The following is a 19541-nucleotide window of genomic DNA, read 5'->3' as shown; positions in this document are numbered from 1 at the left end:
TCTGGTGTAAGCTCATGGTGCCATTCCATCAGCAAAGATAAACACTCCAGAGCACTGATCGACATTTTGTAGCATCTCATGTAAATGACTGATTCCTTCCTTGTGTAGTGATTAGTCAGCCAGGCACCATCCTTTTCTACACAATGCTTACTGCTCCAATAAGCTTTGCATGGATATCTTTGCACCTTTAAATAACCTACTTGTTCTTCAGGCCACTATAAATGATGTGGTGTTAGGGCCAGGACTGCCAACTTAGAACTAAGAAAACAGCTAGGTTCAAGACCAAACTTTGGTTCAACATTCTGTGATCCTGGGCACATCACTTAATCTATCTGTCTCTTATAAATGAGTGTGATCTTGTGTAATGCAACTGGTGCTCACATAAAGTGCTCAAGTGCCATCGGGCATAATTTGGGCATTATATATATAAAAAGCAGAAGCACATGTACAAGAAAGTGGAGCATGGAGGTTGCACAGAAGCATACTGTGCTTGAGAGCTTTGAATGTTCTGGATCCAGTCTGGCAACTGGGATAACTCTACAAGTGAGGAATTTACAGGGCGCTGGAGTATCCACCAGAAATATCATTACCAATGGTAAGTAACTTTTTCTTCTGATGGATACTTCTACATGCAGATTTCTTACCTGTAGAATAGATTAAAAAGCCATAACTTACTTTAGGATGAGAGATGATGAATGGTTATACAAGGCAATCCTGTAAAACAGGTTTAGTGAAGTGACAATCCGTGTGCACTTCCTAATCTAGGCATTAGTATTTGGAGAAGGTGTGTAGATGTCCACATAGCTGTCTTGCATATCTCTGCAATTGGCCCTCTTCTTGCAATAGTTTAAGTGGTGGGTTCAGCCCTGGTGGAATGGTCGCTGATCCCTTCTGGAGGTTTCTATATGGCTAAAGGATAGCAGGTACTAATGTAGAGGACGATCCACTGGGAAAGGGTCATTTTCTGCATTGCTTTGCCTTTCTTGCCACAAAGTATTCCATAAAGAACTAACCATTCAGTCATGTGTCTTTGGTGTGGACTGGGTAGAAGCTTACCGCCCTCCTAGGATCCAACTTCCTCCTCTTTAGTGAGCTGGAACAGGGCATACAAGGGGTGGATGATGGACTGATTCAGATGGAAATGAGTCACCACTTTTATCAGGAAAGCAGGCCTGGTTCGCAACACCAACCTGTCTAGATATAAGAAGGTGAATGGTCGACGGAAACTAAGGTCTTCTAGTGCCCTCACATGTCTGGCCAATATAATATCCACTAAACACACTGTTTTCAGAGTCAACATCCTTAAGGGAAAACTATGCAGGGGCTCACATGGAGTCCCCATGAGAAATTACTAAATTAAGGTTCCATTAAGGCACAACAATGTGGGTTGGAGGATGCAGATTTATCATACCATTTAAAAAACATATCACAGTTGGAGACATGAACAACTAAGAGTTATCTGGAAGTCAGAGGAACGCTGACACCACAGCCGAATACCTCTTGACAGTGTCTGCTGCACAACCCAGCTAAGCAAGATAAAGTGCAGACTGCAAGACCTGGGACAGTTTAGCCTGTAAGGGTCCACGTTGTTGTCCACGCACCAAGCACCACTTATTACATCTTCCCGAATAAGCAGACTTGGTCGAGGGGTGACACGCTGAAAATATGACATCCATCACCTCCGGTGGCAGCTGAGAGGGGTTCAGATGTCCACACTCAATCTCCAGGCATGGAGGTGGAGGCCTGCAGTTTGAATGGCAGCTTGAATGGAAGACAAATGGGAGAAGTGCAGATGGTCTGCATAAACACCCTCCTTGGCCAATCTGGGCAATGAGAATGACTTGGACCCGGTCTTGGCGAATCTTCAGAAGAAGGAATCAGGGACATGGGGGGATATGTAATACAGCTGAAAGTTATACTTCAACTGCAACACCTCCTCCAAGACTCCTCTCAATGGATACTGGAGAGCACAGTACTTTGGGCATTGAGTATTTCCCAAGAAACTAAACAAGTCCACCTGAGCAGTGCCCTACTGGTCAAAGATGTTCTGGGCAATGCAATCGAAGACTATATAGGGGACCTGGAGCGAGGATCAGACTGACTATGAATGCACCTGCCGTCTTTGACGCTAGCTAAAAAAACTTTGGCCTGACACTCTTTGATTCACAGAGTCGTGAGTCACAAGAGACAATTTGAGTGGGGATATCTGTCCCTCACAGTCCCTGCACTGCTTACAACCCAAGTGCTTGGGTGCCAACATTGTACTGCAATTTGGTTTTCTTTAAAAAGAAAACTTTCAGCTTTGAAGAATGGGCTCCTGATCTGCATTGAAGGCGCGGAATAAAGGGAACTGATGTTTTAGGCTGAGGTGAGCACTACAAGGATTTGGTGAGGTCGTCTGCTCTCATTTCTGGTGTTAACATAAAGCCATCATCACCTGTTGGTAACATGGTAGCTCTGAAGTTTCCAGAAACCATCTGGTACCCAGGACAATTCTACAGGGGAAGAATCTGCAGGTAGAAGTATCCATCAGAAATTATATATGTGTGTCTGAATCGATGTGTATGTATGTATACTAACAAAGGTTTACAAAAACACTAATTCCCACTCAAAACCACAGTTGAAAACATTATGGTAAAAAAACAACATGAAAACTACTGAAATTGGCCCCTTGTGTCTTACTGTGCAAATCATAACGTCTTCACTCCTGTCAAAGATGACATCCTAAATGTCATCATCTGCGGCAATCACTGTTGACATCACTTATCAAAGTGTGTCAGGGCTGGAGCACACCCATCACCTGTACACTCAGTCACTGCCCTTCAGCGGTGAGCGACAGGAGCTGTGTCATGGCCTAGCCAACCCACAGAGCAGCCAACCACAGCTGCATGTGGGCCGAGCAGTGGAAGTGACCATAGGGCTTGGCATATGGCTAGGCTTTGTGGCCAGCCCAGTGTGTGCAAATCTGTGAGAGTGGGACAAAATTAGCGAGAATTCAAAACATTTTGGTTAGCAACCTTGGGCGTTTGACAGATCTGCATCAACTTTGCAGAAAATACGTTCTTTCAGCTTAGTATTATATCAAGTATTGTGCAGGTCTCCCAAGGGGCTAAACTAAAGGGTCGTGGGTCAGAAAAGTAATAATAGTTTTCAATTTAAGTAAGACATGATTTTGCTACAGGCAAAACTACTGAATAGAATGAAACCAACTTTGGCATGGAGTTAAGACGTTACAGGGCAAATGCCCTGTCTGTGTTTTTATGTAAATCATTCCTGTAGTTTTAGAAATATTCGTTTTACAGAACGTTACTGGGTTTGGTTTGACAGGGTACTTTTACCTATATATTGATAGCTAATTTCCAAATTATTTCCGGACCCCGATGCAGAGAGAAAAATCTAAAAAACAAAACAAAACAAATCTGATTGGACAAGGGAGCTTTTCTTCTGCTGCACATGTGCTAGAAAAAGATCGGCGGACAGTCATGGATCTTGTGTCGAAGTTACAAAATTTGAATAGAATTAAAGGGTTCACAGAGAACATTATTTAGCTCCAGAAATTACATGGAGATGCCAGAGAGTCAGATGCTGCCTTTAAAAATTGCATTTTTTTTATCATGATATCAGCAGATCTGATTGAATCACTAGAAAAAATGTTGAAAGGAAGAGACTCCAGAAAGAGTGCATCGGGGCAAAGACACTTCAAGAAAATGAAGAGCCTACATAAAAAAAAAACAGAGTGGGTTCCAAAGGTCCATAGGTGGCACTGTCGAATCCAGAGAACCATGACTGTCTCGACCATTCCATATTTGCAGATCCAATAAAAGAGCCACTAATTAAAAATATTGTAGGTCCAGAGTGAAACTGAACACCACCAAAGGACCACTCAGTGCACCCAGTGACAAAATCTTACAGCCAAATGATAGAATCTATTTATATTAATCCCCAAAATTTCACTGAAAAAACTTTGTTAAGTAGAATGTATGGTAATGTAATTAGAAGACAAATAGCATTGGTTAAAAAAGTAGAAATTTATCTTAACAAAAGATCGGCAATTGAAGAGACAGTATGGTTATGACTCAAATCTTAAAACACGAAAATGCACCAGGAAGGGAACCATTTACTTCTCCTCTTCTCCCACCCAACTTACTGCACATGACCTTACATATGACAGATAATGCTGGGCATGGCTGAACTCCATGCCAACTCATTCCAGGAGTGTGGAGTACATGGCCAGGCCAGAGGGCATGCACTGCATGCAAAATGGGCTAGAACACTCATTATGAAATGCCGAGCATTTGGGTTGGGGGGTGCAGAAACAGTTACAAGGGCTCTGTGTAGCAAATCTACACACATACGGGCCAACAGGGAGCAAAGCACACTTCTTCAGAGAGGAAAATGTCATCAAAGGATGGAGGGCGAAGGTAAGTCAGCCAGTCCATTCTTTCTCTGGCGGAGAGGTATGCCACTGCAACAGTGGACAAGTCTAACATTGTCTATCACTCATCTCAAAACCATTCCGATGAATACAGCCAGGGCCTGATTTAACAAAAGAGGTGCTGCACCCAGTTCCGGTCCACTTTTCTTGCGTCCTTAAGCGCCCCCTTAACGCCACAATGTGTGCACCGTATCTACGATAAGGCGCATCATGGCAGTAGTTAGGGAACTAGCGTCAGAATTTTTTATGCTAGTTCTGAGCTTTGCATGATTAGCATAAAAAATGTTGACGCTAATCCTGCAAAGCCCATTGAGGCCCATTGTAAACAATGGTGTTCATCCTTTTAACGCCTGCTCTGAGCAGGCTTTAAAAGTGCTGAAATAAGATGACACAAAGAAATCCCTTTGATTTCTTTGCGCCATTTTTTCGCCCCCCCTCATGGGGTAACACCACCTTTGCATACATTATGCCTGGGACAGGCATAATGTAGCGCAAAGGGTTACAAAGTAGAGCAATGCATGCATTGCACTACTTTGTAAATTTGGTGTGGTGATTTTGGCCTCGCTGGGCCACATTAGCGTAAGAAAAAATGCTGCTAATGTTTCACAAGGGGGCGCTAGGGGCTCTTACATCTGCCCCATAATGTTTAGTGGGGGGGGGGAGTTTTTCTGTCTATTATTTTCAGTTGACCTCACATCTTTTGTTCTTCATTTTATTTCCAGGGCTTCTAAAGCAGATTGATGCCGGTGGAGCCCAGTTTATCTCTGGTGCTAACATGAATGATGACATTTTTTGCTTGCCTGATCAGGCAACAGTGTCAGCTAAGGATGGGTCGGCCCTTCCCTGGAACAATATTGCAGGGAAGCTGAAGTACTACAGCTGTAACACTAATAACTGCTGGGGAGTGAACTCGGCTGATGACATCTTTTACCGATTTTCCGTAACGCCAAGTTCCTGCAGCGGCTCCAGGTGGCAGCAAGTGGAAGGCAAGCTCGCCATGATTGAAGTGGGCAGCGACGGCTCTGTGTTTGGAGTCAACAGTGTGGGGGATGCATATCGCAGGTATAACAGGAAACATTTATTATGGTCTCTTATTGTGATGATTGTTCGCCTCGAAAAGCTCTCACTTCGAGTGTTTATTCTCTTGAACCTGTGTCTTTGAAACTAGAAGCTGAAATGTCAGTGCAGTACTGCGGGGCTCACTGCATCCATACCCGAGCCTCACTTCAGTGTTGACTCTGCAGTGCAATGCTGGGTTCAGTCCTTGTGCAGACACTGCAAGAAGGTTTGCACATGCTGGTCATTTACTTCAGAATTAGAGCTTGAATTGTCAGTGCTGATCTGGATACAACACTCTCTCGATTCTTTGGAGTAAATGGGCAGTACAGTAGTGCAGCGGTACAAACAACGTCACAGAAAGATGACATCACATCTCCTGAGACGTGCATTGCTACCACACCCCACTATGTCACTTACCAGGGTCCCTGCGGGTGCTCTGCAGGGATGCAGTGTAACCAGCATCCTGTCCCAGTCGCACACACCTTTCTACAAATTGTTAAACCCTCACAAATGATTGTAACAAGAGAAGTGTGGTCAATAAATAAATTAAGTTAGAAGCACAAATATAATGAGCCCATAGGATCCTTGGCCGTTCCTGTTCAGTTCCATCAATATGTGCCTCTCAATGTAAAAGCTGCTTGCTAAAAGGCAGTACCTGGCCTTCCACTCTTTATCTAACTGAGACAGCATTCCTCTCTGACTCACATATTAAGTATCAATTTGTAAAATACATTTCTGTGAGCGGTACCACAGAGGCAGGCTCGACAGCCAAGGTTGCATACCACATACGAGAAATGGAAACAGAATTGAATCTGCTGTCCATTCTGATGGACCTACCCGCGTGTTTTTATTTCCTATTATTATTATTATTATTTTACATTGTTGGGTCCTTTTGCATCCAGCTTTTTATTTTTGAATAAGGAGGAGCCTCTCCTTTTCTTCACTGCTATCTGTTTTTCCTTTTGGTGAATATTTGCTTGGTGCCCTGTAATCTGTTTTTCCTTTGGTATAAATTTGCATGGTGCACTGCTATCTGTTTTTCCTTTTGGTATATATTTGCATGGTGCACTGCTATCTGTTTTTCCTTTGGTGTATATTTGCATGGTGGACTGTTACCTGTTTTTCCTTTTGGTGTATATTTGCATGGTGCCCTGTAATCTGTTTTTCCTTTGGTATATATTTGCATGGTGCCCTGTAATCTGTTTTTCCTTTGGTATATATTTGCATGGTGCACTGCTATCTGTTTTTCCTTTTGGTGTATATCTGCATGGTGCACTGCTATCTGTTTTTCCTTTGGTGTATATTTGCATGGTGGACTGTAACCTGTTTTTCCTTTTGGTGTATATTTGCATGGTGCCCTGTAATCGGTTTTTCCTTTGGTATATATTTGCATGGTGCACTGCTATCTGTTTTTCCTTTTGGTGTATATTTGCATGGTGCACTGCAATCTGTTTTTCCTTTGGTATATATTTGCATGGTGCACTGCTATCTGTTTTTCCTTTTGGTGTATATTTGCATGGTGCACCGCTATCTGTTTTTCCTTTTAGTGTATATTTGCATGGTGCACTGCAATCTGTTTTTCCGTTCGGTGTATATTTGCATGGTGCACTGCTATCTGTTTTTCCTTTTGGTGTATATTTGCATGGTGCACTGCTATCTGCTTTTCCTTTTGGTGTATATTTGCATGGTGCACTGCTATCTGTTTTTCCTTTTGGTGTATATTTGCATGGTGCACTGTAATCTGTTTTTCCTTTGGTATATATTTGCATGGTGTTGTGAGGCCAGGAAATAACCTACTGGTGGTGAAACGTCAGCAGGATCCAAGAGCGGCAGTTCAGTTAGACGTTATTTTTCCTTTTCTTCTTGGCTGCGTCTCCACAATTTCTGACTTGTCTGCCAGATACCAATAAAGAGAAAAACCTGTGGACGCTTGATGAAAGCTAGAGGCAGAGAACAGTACTTCACATAAATGTCGATTTGCCAAAACGCCATGGTTAGTGGAACGGACGTCATACACCCTTTGTCTCGTGATGGCATCACAGGGTTGACTCCTTCTCCAGTCCTTTACCCTCAACAGCCTCCTATTTGAGGTGTTAGAGGAAAAAGAAAGTGTGGTAACTGCAGAAATAAAGGGACCCTAGGACCCTGTTTACTTTTGTTCCTGCTGGTGCATTCATGGCCCCCTCTAGAGGCCAGGGGAAGCAACTGCAGTGCCAGGTCTACCATAAGGCAGAAACCAGATGCCACCACTAGACTTTCAGCATTTACCTCCACGATTCTTCCAACCTTCCATAATTTCTTCTGTGCAAATGTGTTTAATGGTATTGTTGTATCTCTCTACTAGCTATTCCACCTCTGGTGGAATGCTGAGGTCTTAATTTGGCTTTGTGGCGAAAGTGGCACAGACAGCAAACACCTGTTTTACGGTAAAGGCAGTGCACTGCTTGGCACATCAATCATGCATGTTTTATAACAAAGGGAGGTCACTGCTTCTTGGAAAATGTACCCCCTTTATAAAAATGTTATCAGAACAATATATAATCCAACTATGGTAAGTTTTTATTGTGGTTTTGTTTGAAAATTGGATTGCGTGATCTGCTGGCATATGAAATATATAATGCTGGGTAACCAGCCTTTTAACGCTTTAAAGCTGAAATCACCACCAGCAAGGAGGAATGACTTAATGTAATTGCGCACATAGAAGTATTTGTGTTGCTCTCAGTCCTTAAATTCTTCAGCCCATATTTGTTCCTCAGTCTGATGACAACTTGCTGCCCCATCCGTGTATTATCAGTCAAACATCTCAGCATTTTCTCCAAGTATTGTAAAGTCAATGTTTTTGGTGGGTGAAAAGATTCCATTAAACTCAAAGGAAGAGAATATTTTTGGGGCAATTTGAAGAAGACGGGTGACCATTTCTATGAGAAAGGAAACCCAAAGCAGGTGGCATCCTACACATGAGGGTGAAATGAAATGTCTGTTTAAGCACCTGATAATATCTTACTGTTGCGTATTCCTCAGTCCCCCGACAGTCTGTACCTTAGTATTTGCATGTTTCTTTCTGTACACTTTGTTCCTGTGAGTCCCATAAAATGCTCACTGTGCTTGAAGCCCTTTCTGCATTCTTTTCAAAACAATGAAAGTCTGCTCTGCCCTGTCTATTCCTTGTCCCCCTGAAATTCTGTTGTTCACTACGCATTCCTTAATGCATTGGCAGTCAGGTCCCCTCTCTCTGCTCTTTTAAGTTCCATGAGCATGTGTGGTCACCTGTGATTTTCTTAGTCTTCGATAGTCGGATGTCCATCTCTGCTAGCATGCCACTCTGCTGCTGATTCTGTTGTTTGCAGTCACAAGTCTGTTACACAGCTTTCTTCGTTCCCATGACCGTTTTCATTCCCATGTCCCTGACGCCCCAAAATCTGCTGCCTCCGTTAGTCCCTTTCCCATTAAAGTCTGCTGCCCCCTCTTTGTTCTTCAGTCCCATGGAAGCCTGCTGCCTCTGTTAGGCCCTTTGCCTCATTAGTCTGCTTCCCCATCTTTGTTCGTTAGTCCCATGGAAGTCTTCTGCCTTTGTCAGTTCTCCATCCCATTAAAGTCTGCTGCCCATTCTTTGTTCTTCAGGCCCATGAACGTCTGCTGCCTCAGTTAGTTCCTCTGTTCCATGAAAGTATGTTGTTCTTTCTTTGTTCTTCAGGCCCATGAAAGTCTGCTACCCCATGTATTCTCAAGTCTCATCAGACTCTAGTGTTTGGTCTGCTCTCATTAACATGAAACACAGTCCAGTCAGAACATGCAGCATCCTCAGCCTTTCACAACCCTTCTTTTCATCTCTTCCATCCTCTTCCTCAGGGAGACCATCCCCCTCTGTATTGGTCCACTGTGCTTCAAATCTGCTACCCTGACTAGCCCTTCCTCTAAAGCAGGGGTCTCCAACCTTTTTTTGTAGTGAGAGCTACATCTGATCAGTGAAAACCCTTAGGAACTACTAAAGACTAAACAACTCGTGCACTGTTACCATACATCCCCATGCCCAGCTTGATTGACTTTATGCCTAATGTCCAAAGAACCAGATACTCTAATTTGAACAAAATACTTTGACTTGTGCACTATGCAGGCTCGACATGTGGGTGAGTGCGAGTGTGGTCTTTGGGGGATGTCTGAACATGTGTGAATATTAATAGTAAATATTTGTATGGGTGACAGAGCCTGTGCCATGTGTACTTTCATCCAGAACATACATTTCCCTATATGTTGCACTGGTGCATGTATAACACAAACAAGGAATCTTTTTTTTTTAAATGAGAGACATTTAAAATGCAGATAAATGTTCTCCAAAAATATTCATAGCATGGAACATTTTTCTGCACTTTAAATTTCTTTCATTTTAAAAAAAAGATTGTAGTTATACTTATAGCACAGTGTCTTCTGGTCACTGGGACAAAGAGGCATCTTGTTTGTAAAACTTTGAAATGGAAGAAAACTAAAATGAAGACTTAACCTAATCACTAAGGTAACTTTGTATTACATTTTCTCCATTTTAAAAGCATTCAGAAACATAATTTTGTTCACAACTTTAATATTGAGTTGACAAGGAATTTTATTTAAGAATTAAATACCTCAGTGCCTCAGTTGTTCACCTCTGTGCCCCAGTCCCAGCTTGGGTCATAAATCTGAATGAGCACTGCTCATTATCAGGGCCTGCTATCTACAGCCTGATGATAATAATATAAAATAAACACAACCTTCTCTTAACTTTAAAAGAAATGTATGACCATTTGCTTATTTAAAAATGAACTCAAGGCTGTGAGCTGCTCAAAGTATCTGGGAGCTACTGGTAGCTCGCGGTTGACTGGTTGGAGATACTGGATCTACATTCTTAAGTAATAGTCATAATAGTAATCACTCATTAATAGATTAATAAAATGTAAACTCGTTGAGCACTTTGTGGCCTTGTCAGGGATATGTAACACTATGTAGACGCTACATTGCAATACACATAATGTTGTCATTTTCATGCTAGAACCAAAAGACTCAGCATTCGCTTTGACAACCAACCTGGTCAGTGTCCCAAAAAGGGCTGGAGAGTGTGCCTGCCTGGGAGAGAAGTACAGTAACATAAATCTTACACCAAATGCAATGTTTATGAGTTTAGGTAGAATTTCATGTGTGGTGTTTAAGGAATCGTAATTTCAAATGTCATGCGTGGTGTCTAGATAATGGTAATTTAAAATCCTTTTTAATGATAAAGTCAGATCTTAAGTCACAGTTCTGAAAATGGCACATTAAGAAAGTTGTCATTTTCTTGTCCTAAACATTTTGGGCCTAATTTATACTTTTTTAGCATTGCATTTGCGTCTTTTTTTGACGCAAAAGTGGCGCAAACTTACAAAATTCAATTATATTTTGTAAGTTTGCACCGCTTTTGCATCAAAAAATGATGCAAATGTGGGGCTAAAAAAGTATAAATCAGGCGCGTGGTGCCTCCAGCCTGTTTCCTAGGTCCCATGATTAAGTATAGTTGGTAGTTGGTCTTTGTGTATTCCTCCCACACAGTCACACAATAGTACTGGGTGTAGGCAGAATGGACCATACAGGAGATGACTTTAAGGACAGTGCCCCAGCTCACACACAAGGAACTTCCAACTAGCCCATTGTTACTGCAGACAGACGGGGACCAGGGCAGAGAGGCAGGAAATTCCAGACAGCTCTGTAGGGGAAGAACCTCAGACGTTTCTGACACTTCAAAGCTGCCATTGGGTACAAAATAAGGATCATGTACACAAAACGTATGAGGGGGAGCCAAAGAACAGACCCACAGGACCTGTGCAACCTGTGAGAGGACCACTCTTTTCCGTGATCCAGTAAAAATAACACATGATTGTGATAACCGTGTATTGGGGACCTATCTCAGGGGCTCCACCTTACAGAATAGGTGGTCTCACACACATTATAGTGTCATGCTTCATCATTTGGTCACCTTTCCCCACCCGGGTAGGACAATACCACTTGGGCGGACTTAACCTTGTGGTTAAATGAACCCAGAGGGAGTGCTGGAATAATGTTTTTCTGGAAAATACAGGGATCCAGTTGTACGAATAAAATTACCTAGCAGATCACAAATGTGGATCACACCTTTACTAATGGTTTGCTGGTAAAAAAATAAAAAAATAGGGACAATATTGAATATAATGACTCTTAATGTCGTTCTGATCCTAACGGCCAACATGTTTCTGCCCACACATCTAGCCTTTACTGGTCTGGGGTATTCTTCAGGGCCTGGGATCCCTCCTAATTGTAGTGTGAAGAGAAAGCCTCTCCTAAATGAATGGTGAAAGGCTCATATATAATACACTCAGGGCCTACCTGAGTGTCTACTCAAATCTGGTAGTCCTAAGTAAAAAAAAACAGGAGGAAGAAAAATTAAAACTTGGCATGCACAAAGGCTATAAATACGTGAACACATCTATCACATAACCATAGCAAACCACTGCGAACAAAGTGCCAAAACGCATGTCAATAGTGGTATCACAACCATGCAATTATTCATTGTTGTGGACGCAGTGCCTAAGAATATTATTTATTATATCCACTGCATCTGTTAAGAAAAAAGGACTTTTATTCTCTCTTACCTTAAACTTTAAGGGCAGCTGGCCCCTGGTCTGGGCGAGGGGATGAAGCCCCTTATTGTCACACACTGTGAAAGAAATCAAAGGGAATCAGAGGGAAAGAAAAACAAATGCCGTAGAGTGGTATTACACGTGTCGCAGTTTCCCGACCTCGTCCCATCGAAGCAGTGGGAAATGCGCTCCGGCAGGAGGAAATCTGGAACAATGCAAAATACCTGGTCTCTCCTTAAATTATTAGTAGGGGTATCCTTTGATACATTTGAATAAATCAACACGCACACTGGACGTCTGTCTAGGTTACTGGAGAGTCCCTAATAAAACTTTGGTATGTTAATTACTGGAAACGCAGTAGATCTAGAGTGTGATTGATTAAATAAACTGAGCCTCTGCAGCTGGAAAAGGAATCATGAAGCCCTCGCTCTTCCGGGAACTTCACTTCCACGTTCCTGTTTTTCACAAGTCTCTTATTGTGTAAAACAACACAGACTTACTTCATCAAAGGGAGCGATCTCTAATTGCACCTATTGGTCTTTATTTTGTCACCAAGATTATGAGGCTATATCTAGTTACTTTTTATAATTCCATTAATCTATCGAACAATTCGATACTAAAACTAATATTGGTACTCCAATGGAAAATGGAACATAGGACTGCTGCTGGCCCCAAGGTTCAAGCAGATTATTGAGCCACATTCAATCTTACTTCTGTTCCATGGCTTCCTTTCTATTATCCGTGAACCATTTCTCTTCATTGGCTCTTTGTTCTTCCAATTTTCTCTTTGAGTTGTGTTGTGACGGGCAACTCCAAAGATGGCTGTTCAAAACGACATTTACATTGCACCTTTCAATGGCATCTACAAGGAATCCTCCAACATAAACATCAGGAGGGAAATGGGAGGGACTGACATGGTGGGGTCCTTGGCACACATGGAAAGAGAGGGTGAATTATTTTGGGCATAAAGAAAGAGAGTAGGCACAAACCACACAGGTGTAATTCTTTAAATTCAAGAATATGTTTTATGAATTCATAGACAACAGTTTGTGATTCAGGCATAGGGCGAACTGTCAGCACCTTGGCTCGCATGGCAGTGTGGGGCGAGTAAGTTTTAATGTGCGATACCCGGCCTGACCATGCATACTCATAGCTGACAGCAGCTTCCGTACACTGCATTTTAAGGGCACTGAAGCCCAAGTGCCTTCACATGTTTAAGCCCTTACTGTGCACCATACAAATGCTATTTGATTGGTCACTTCTCTTTACTGTAGTAAAGTGGTCAGTAACAATCTTAAAGATAAGTACAATAATACTTTCTCTTGCAGCTTTCAATGTTTTGAAATCAGAATTTGTGTCAGCTGAAAATCTGAACTAAAATTCCTCCCAACTTTATTGTAGAAATGGGATAACCTCAAGCAACCCGATTGGAACATCTTGGAGCCAGCTGCAGTACAAATCCCATAAGTTTAGTCACCTGTCATACGACCTGGGCCTGCTTTGGATCCTCACCAAGGACCAGATGATCCTCAGATGCAAACTGTAAAGCACAGGAGCGCTCACCAGCTCAACCACAGCAGATCTGTTTCAGGCACAGACTGGATTACTGTCCTTCTCCGGATCATTTCAATAATTAAGCATCCTCTACTATTGTGCAGTCACTCTCTTTACTGTGTCACTGTTTGCTGTTACTAGGCCTCTCCCTATTTCTTTGACTCTATTCTACTATCAAATGCTGTTTTTCACACAGAAGCTCACTTTTTACCCCTCACCTCTATACAACTATGTTTCTTTAACTTCGATTCACCAAAACGCCAGAGATGGAGAATGTGACATCACAAACTACTTGACCACTGATCATATCACAGGATTGTACCCTTCTCCCTTACTTACTCCCACAATAACTTCCTATTTACTGCTGAGAGACTAGTGGAAAGGCAAGCAGTGGAAATACAGAAAGTAAATAGGGCTCATCAGAGTCCCTTTTACCTTATTTTCGTGTCACTGCCTCAACAATCAGTTTAGACCAGAGGTTGCAAATGCTGTGTCAGGAGTACCAAAAGGAAAGCTAGCAGTAACACAAGTTACCTGGTGTCCCCTAGTAGGTGTCAATGCCCATTCCCAACTTCTCATGTTCCTGTCTCTGTCTTTGACTTTCTCGCTCTTCTCCACTGTTTCTTCTGTCACACATTCTTTACCTTTCACATCTTGTCCTCTGCCATCTTAAGGTCTGACAACCCTATTTAATGTTTCATAGATGTAAAAATATCCACCAACAGAGGCTCCTCTGACTCCACCAAGGTTTTAGTCAACTTAAATAGCAAATCTAGGGTCAGTAGTACACCACCAAGTTTGGTGGCGAAACACTGCCAGGGGAAGTTAGCCAGGTGTCCATGAACCCGTACGGTCCCCACCTAGGCTTGTTAGGAAGAACAGACAAGTGAGTAATTAACCCATACTTTGAGGGTCAATTTCAGTGCCAGCATTTGGTGGTGGACATTCAGCCTTCAGCAACAGTCAATGGTCAATTATCTGCCAGATGTTCTCTCTATGAAGTGGATTCTCCCATGGCAAATGGAGGCACTTTGGTGAAGAAATGTTTGTTGCTAAGGCTGAAAACTAAAAATGTGGTGACATTCCACTATTGGTTTGGCAGAGGAGGGCAAATCAATTGTAGCAGCCAACAGAAAATCAATAGACTTTGAATCAGCCCTTCTTTGTCTTTCACCCAGCTCACTTTCTATTCCCCTCTTATTCAGTCTCTCCCACTCTAGCAAAAGTTCTCCTTCTCTTTTTCATTACACCCATCGACCTCTATGTTCGCCATGCGATGTATCTGAACAGTTTTAGTTAATTTAATCAATTAAAATCTTCATGTAAGCATATGTCGAATGTTTTTGTCTTTTTTTAAATAATTTTTTTTTAGTTTTCTCCAGAACGTACATCAAAGACAAACACATTTCCCATCCCAATGAGTATGCAATCTGCAACCTTGCATCTATCAATGCTCTCCCTGTGTCTTTCCCACCCCTCTGCAGTTCTTACATACATAATAATAATTAACAGTTGGCCAAAAAGGATCACATTTCCTTGTCCAAATTCCACAGTGAGCACCTGCAGGGTTCATTCAGAATTCCTCTAAATTGGACCCAGTCTCCTCATCTCCTCAAAGATTTGTGTGGGCAACCCATTCCCATATATATTTGGCCTTCCATACTCATGAAGGGATCCATTTACTTTTCCAACTTTGAGCAATATTCCTGTTTGCAACCAGGAGAGCAATCCACAAAACGTCCACCCTATATCTGCTACTATCTAGATCCACCTCTATGAGTAAAAAGGTCAGCCCTCAGTCCCATGGGATCCAGCATGCAAAGATGTCACTAATTATTGAAAGAACCTACTCCTAGAAAGGGACCAGGACCATACTATCCCACACCTTATGTAGCAGGTCCCCTCCCTCCTCTAAGCAACACTGGCAGCGTGAAAAGGCCACCAACTCCTAGTTCTCCGTAACTGTATCTCATGAAGTATGTGCAGTGAACACAGTGCGAATAAGTTGGAATTGTTCCGCCACCACAGCATCTCTTGATGAGGCAAAGGTCTCTCTCCAGTCATAGTCTGTGAGAGGCTCCATGTCAGCCTTCCACATTAATCCTATAACTGGGGGAAAGAATCAAGAGTTTTAATCACTAGTGACATAATAATTTGAGAGATTATATGATCTCAGAGATCATCCACCAGTATTTTAGCCTTAAGTGGATTGAAGTCTGGCAGCCTGAAAGGCGTCAGGGTGTGACACAACTGGAGGTACCTAAAATTGAATTATGGTAGAGGTCAAACCACCTGCAACATGATAAAGGACTTCAAGGTCACTCCCTTCATCACACCCCCTAGCTTGGTTATCATATCCCATTGTCGGAATCCCTTGAGTTGAGTCAGCTGGGGCAATTGGAGTGTCATTACTGAAAATCTCTCCCATCACCCAAACAACTTAATCGCATCATGCCAAGCCTTTCTTACCACCACATGGTCAGGTGAAGAGTAAACGTAGTGGTCCCTCCATCGATGAGGTGTAATATTTGCACATTCTGCTCCACCCACTGATTGGAAGCGAACATTGGGTCAGTTATCCTCTATTTGGTAAGAATCACTGATGGGGTGCTTTTTAGTAAGAATCGTATCCGCTGTTGCTATGCACCCGTCAAATGTGGATTTGTAGCATTTGCTGATGGCAATTCTGGCTACTCCCTCCTACCACAAGAAGCTCCCCTGGACTCTGTTGATTTTAATGAATAAACTCCTAGTAAGAATAATTCTATAGCTCATAGAGCACTTTGGATACCATCATAAAAATCACTGAGTGGCCTAGGAGACACAGGGGAAGAGCCAGAACATAACAATCTGCAGTCTGTCAAGTAGAGGTTGAATATTGTACTGCCATGCTTTTCAGGGATCTTGTGTGACATATAGGCACGCAGGTAGTGAAATCCCTCCTTTGCCAGCTGGGTGTTCAAGGCCCATGTTATCTTTGAGGGTTGGTCACTGAGGAGTAACAGTGGGGACTTAGGCCCATATTTATACTTTTTGACGCAAAACTGCCAAACACAGTTTTGTGTCAAAAAGTATAGCGCCGGCTTGCCTTATTCCAGAGCACCAAATCTATGGAATACCACAAGCCGGCACAAAGGGTGGGCTAGCGTAAAAAAATAATGACGTTAGCCGGGGGGGGTGGCGGTATGGGAGAAGGGGAGTTTGCACCAAAAAAATGACGTTAGACTGGTTAGAGACCAAAAAGATACCATTCATACCACATGACTCCTGCCTTAGAAAAGACAGGAGTCATGCCCACCACCCCATTGGCCAGCACAGGGGACCAGTGTCCCCTGGGCATGACCACTGCACCTTGGCACTTTAATTTAAAATAAAAATTACTTACCTATACTTACCCTATTTACCTGGTGTCCCTCTGGTGTGGGTCGGGGTTTTCCTGGGGCTTGAGGAAAGCACCTGTGTGATCAACCATGGAAATGGGTCCACAGGTCCCCTAATGCCTGGTCTGACTCAGACGTTAAAAAAAGAGGCAAATTCTGAGCAAAAGGAGTATAAATATGCCCCTCAATCTCATTTAGATACAGGCTGGAAAAAGGCGTTAAACGTGCTGAAGATGTACATCAGGCAAGGACTGGACCATTGCAGGTCCCTCAAACACAAGAACATTATATGCTGACAATGTGATTTTGTCCTCAACACCTAGCACCCACTCAAATACTTTAATCTGGACATGGACCCTGTTCCATCCTGCCAGGGACTCTATCGCTAGCATGACGAGAAGTGGACAAAGCCGATGCCTCCGTCTGGTGCTCTGCCACTCTCAGAAAATCCCAAACGTAGCCCTCCCAATCCTAACCTGTTTTATTAAATCTGTGTACTTAAGCCACATGTAGTGGCGAAACCGTGAGCCAAAGTTGAGCCTCTCTGGTAGGAGGAAGAGGTAGTCCCATCCCACGACTCATAAGCTTTCCAACAATCTGCCAGAGAGAACATCAATGGGCCCTGAAGGTTGTCCACCAATACTAGTGTGTTTGAGACCCTCCTAAAGAGTCTGGTTGCCGATTTCAGCATAAAGTTTCATTGGTCACTTGCCAGCAATTAGTGAATGGCTGATGTCAGGTGGCTCATCAGTGCCTTAGCAAGAACTTTCACCTCAACATTTAACAGAGAAATCAGACAATAGAGCCAGCACCACTCTACTGGCCATCCATGTTTGTGTATGATCATGATCGCAGCTAAACAGAGGTCAGTGGGCAAAACTCCCTTCCCCGCCGCCTCCATCAGGATAGAAGTCATAGTTGGAAACAGTTTAAATATCAACAATTTAAAGAATCCCACTGGGAGCCCGTCTGGCACCTGGCCTTCCTGACATTGAGCCGAGTTCCTCCAAGAGCTCTTCTGCAATAATAAGGCCCTCCAGAAATTCTCTCCCCAATGGATCCAGACCTCTAACAGGGAGGTCTCCGATAAAGCTCTCCAGTCCCTCATCACTCAGCTGGGCCTCAGTAGAGTATAATTTGCCATACTAAGATGAAAATGCTTGAGCAATCGCCGTAACTCCCCTAAATGCTTCCCCATTATCCGTCTCGATGGGGGCTATAGGGTCTCGGCTTACATTATTAGACCATAACCAGTGCACCCTTCTGCTCGCTTTATAGCTCCATGTGTATTGCTGAATCGCTGTATCCTAGCTCTGCCCATTTGTATCTGTCCGAGGGCTCTGGTATGTACCAGGTTCTGAAAGGTTGCTGGTGAGTGCGAGGCCAGATGTTGGGACTTCAACTCTATCACCGGACCTAAAAGTCCAATATCATTTGCTATTGTCTTCTCTTAACCCCCATCTGGTAGCTAATAATGTAGCAATGTAGGGTGGCCTTTGAGGCTTTCCAGAGTGTCCCCGGGAACACCACAGAGCCTATGTTTAGCCGGAAAAAGGAATTTATTGACTCTAGAAAGTAGCGTTTATGGGCCGGGCTCACCAGTAGCCAAGAGTCCAAAAACCTTTCTCAGAAGCCATGGTCCGTGAGAGGATCATGCCAAGAATGTCCAAATCATTTTGAGAAAAGTCACAGTCAGGAGCAGTGGATATATACGCAAAGTTCTGAAAGCAGCACTCTGTGGAGAAGACCTGATATGATCACTTATGCCTTCATATCTACCAAGTGGGTCATGCCACTCTTGGTGAGCCTTGAGAGTGAAGCCACTATGAAGGATAATGGCCACCCCTTTGGGATCAGCTGGCGAACCCAACATGGTAGACCTGCGGGAAGCTCATTCTCATCAAGAAGGGACATTTGTTGCCCGAAAAGTGGGTTTCTTGTAGGAAAGGTATGCCTAGGTTCCAGAGTTTTGCCACTTTCAGAATTGCCCCCCACTTAATGCATTCAACTATACCATTTAGATTCCAGGAAAAGACCCACACCATCCCCACATCAACTTAAAGATTTATAGCCATCCCGTGGGATTCAAGGCAAGGATGCAAGACAGATTAGTGAACCAGGGAGACTGGGACTACTGCCTGACATGAATAAATAAAAAGCATCAGCATGTATGATTCTCAATCCCCCACTTTACCCCCAGCGAGGGCACAAGCCACCAATTCTGTTGTCCTCTGGACTGGATTATGAGGTCCAAGAATAAACAGGGAGACCCAGTTCCAGTGACAGAGGATACAGGCAGGAGGCAAAAGCAGCGGGCCACATTCACCACTGCATCTTCACTGCTGTCCCTCAGCTCCAGGCACCCAATGCAAAGTATGTGACCTCCTGCGCTTCAGCCTCCAGCTAGCCCCAGTCCGTGCCTCCCGAGGTATCGGCTCATTATGGCTCTCAGGACTACTTGTTCTGAGTGAAGTGTTTAGTGGGCTGCTGGGCCCA

The 19541-nt window shown here is 43.2% G+C and overlaps 1 protein-coding gene across 1 annotated transcript in view; it reads left to right on the top strand.

Moving 5' to 3' along the window:
• The window catches only part of LOC138300117 (fish-egg lectin-like), a 51102-nt gene extending 36106 nt beyond the window's left edge, over positions 1 to 14996 (top strand). The window contains exons 3-4 of the mRNA XM_069239035.1: positions 5158 to 5497; positions 13513 to 14996. Of these exons, the coding sequence (XP_069095136.1) occupies positions 5158 to 5497; positions 13513 to 13657 (485 nt within the window). The 3' untranslated portion in view covers positions 13658 to 14996. The remainder of the gene's footprint in view (positions 1 to 5157; positions 5498 to 13512) is intronic.
• The last annotated feature ends 4545 nt before the right edge of the window (positions 14997 to 19541 follow it).

The sequence above is a fragment of the Pleurodeles waltl genome, chromosome 6, assembly GCF_031143425.1.
Source record: "Pleurodeles waltl isolate 20211129_DDA chromosome 6, aPleWal1.hap1.20221129, whole genome shotgun sequence".
In the NCBI taxonomy this organism is placed as follows: domain Eukaryota; kingdom Metazoa; phylum Chordata; class Amphibia; order Caudata; family Salamandridae; genus Pleurodeles; species Pleurodeles waltl.
The sequence above is the reverse complement of the archived record's forward strand: the minus strand, read 5'-3'. Positions and strand labels throughout refer to the sequence as shown.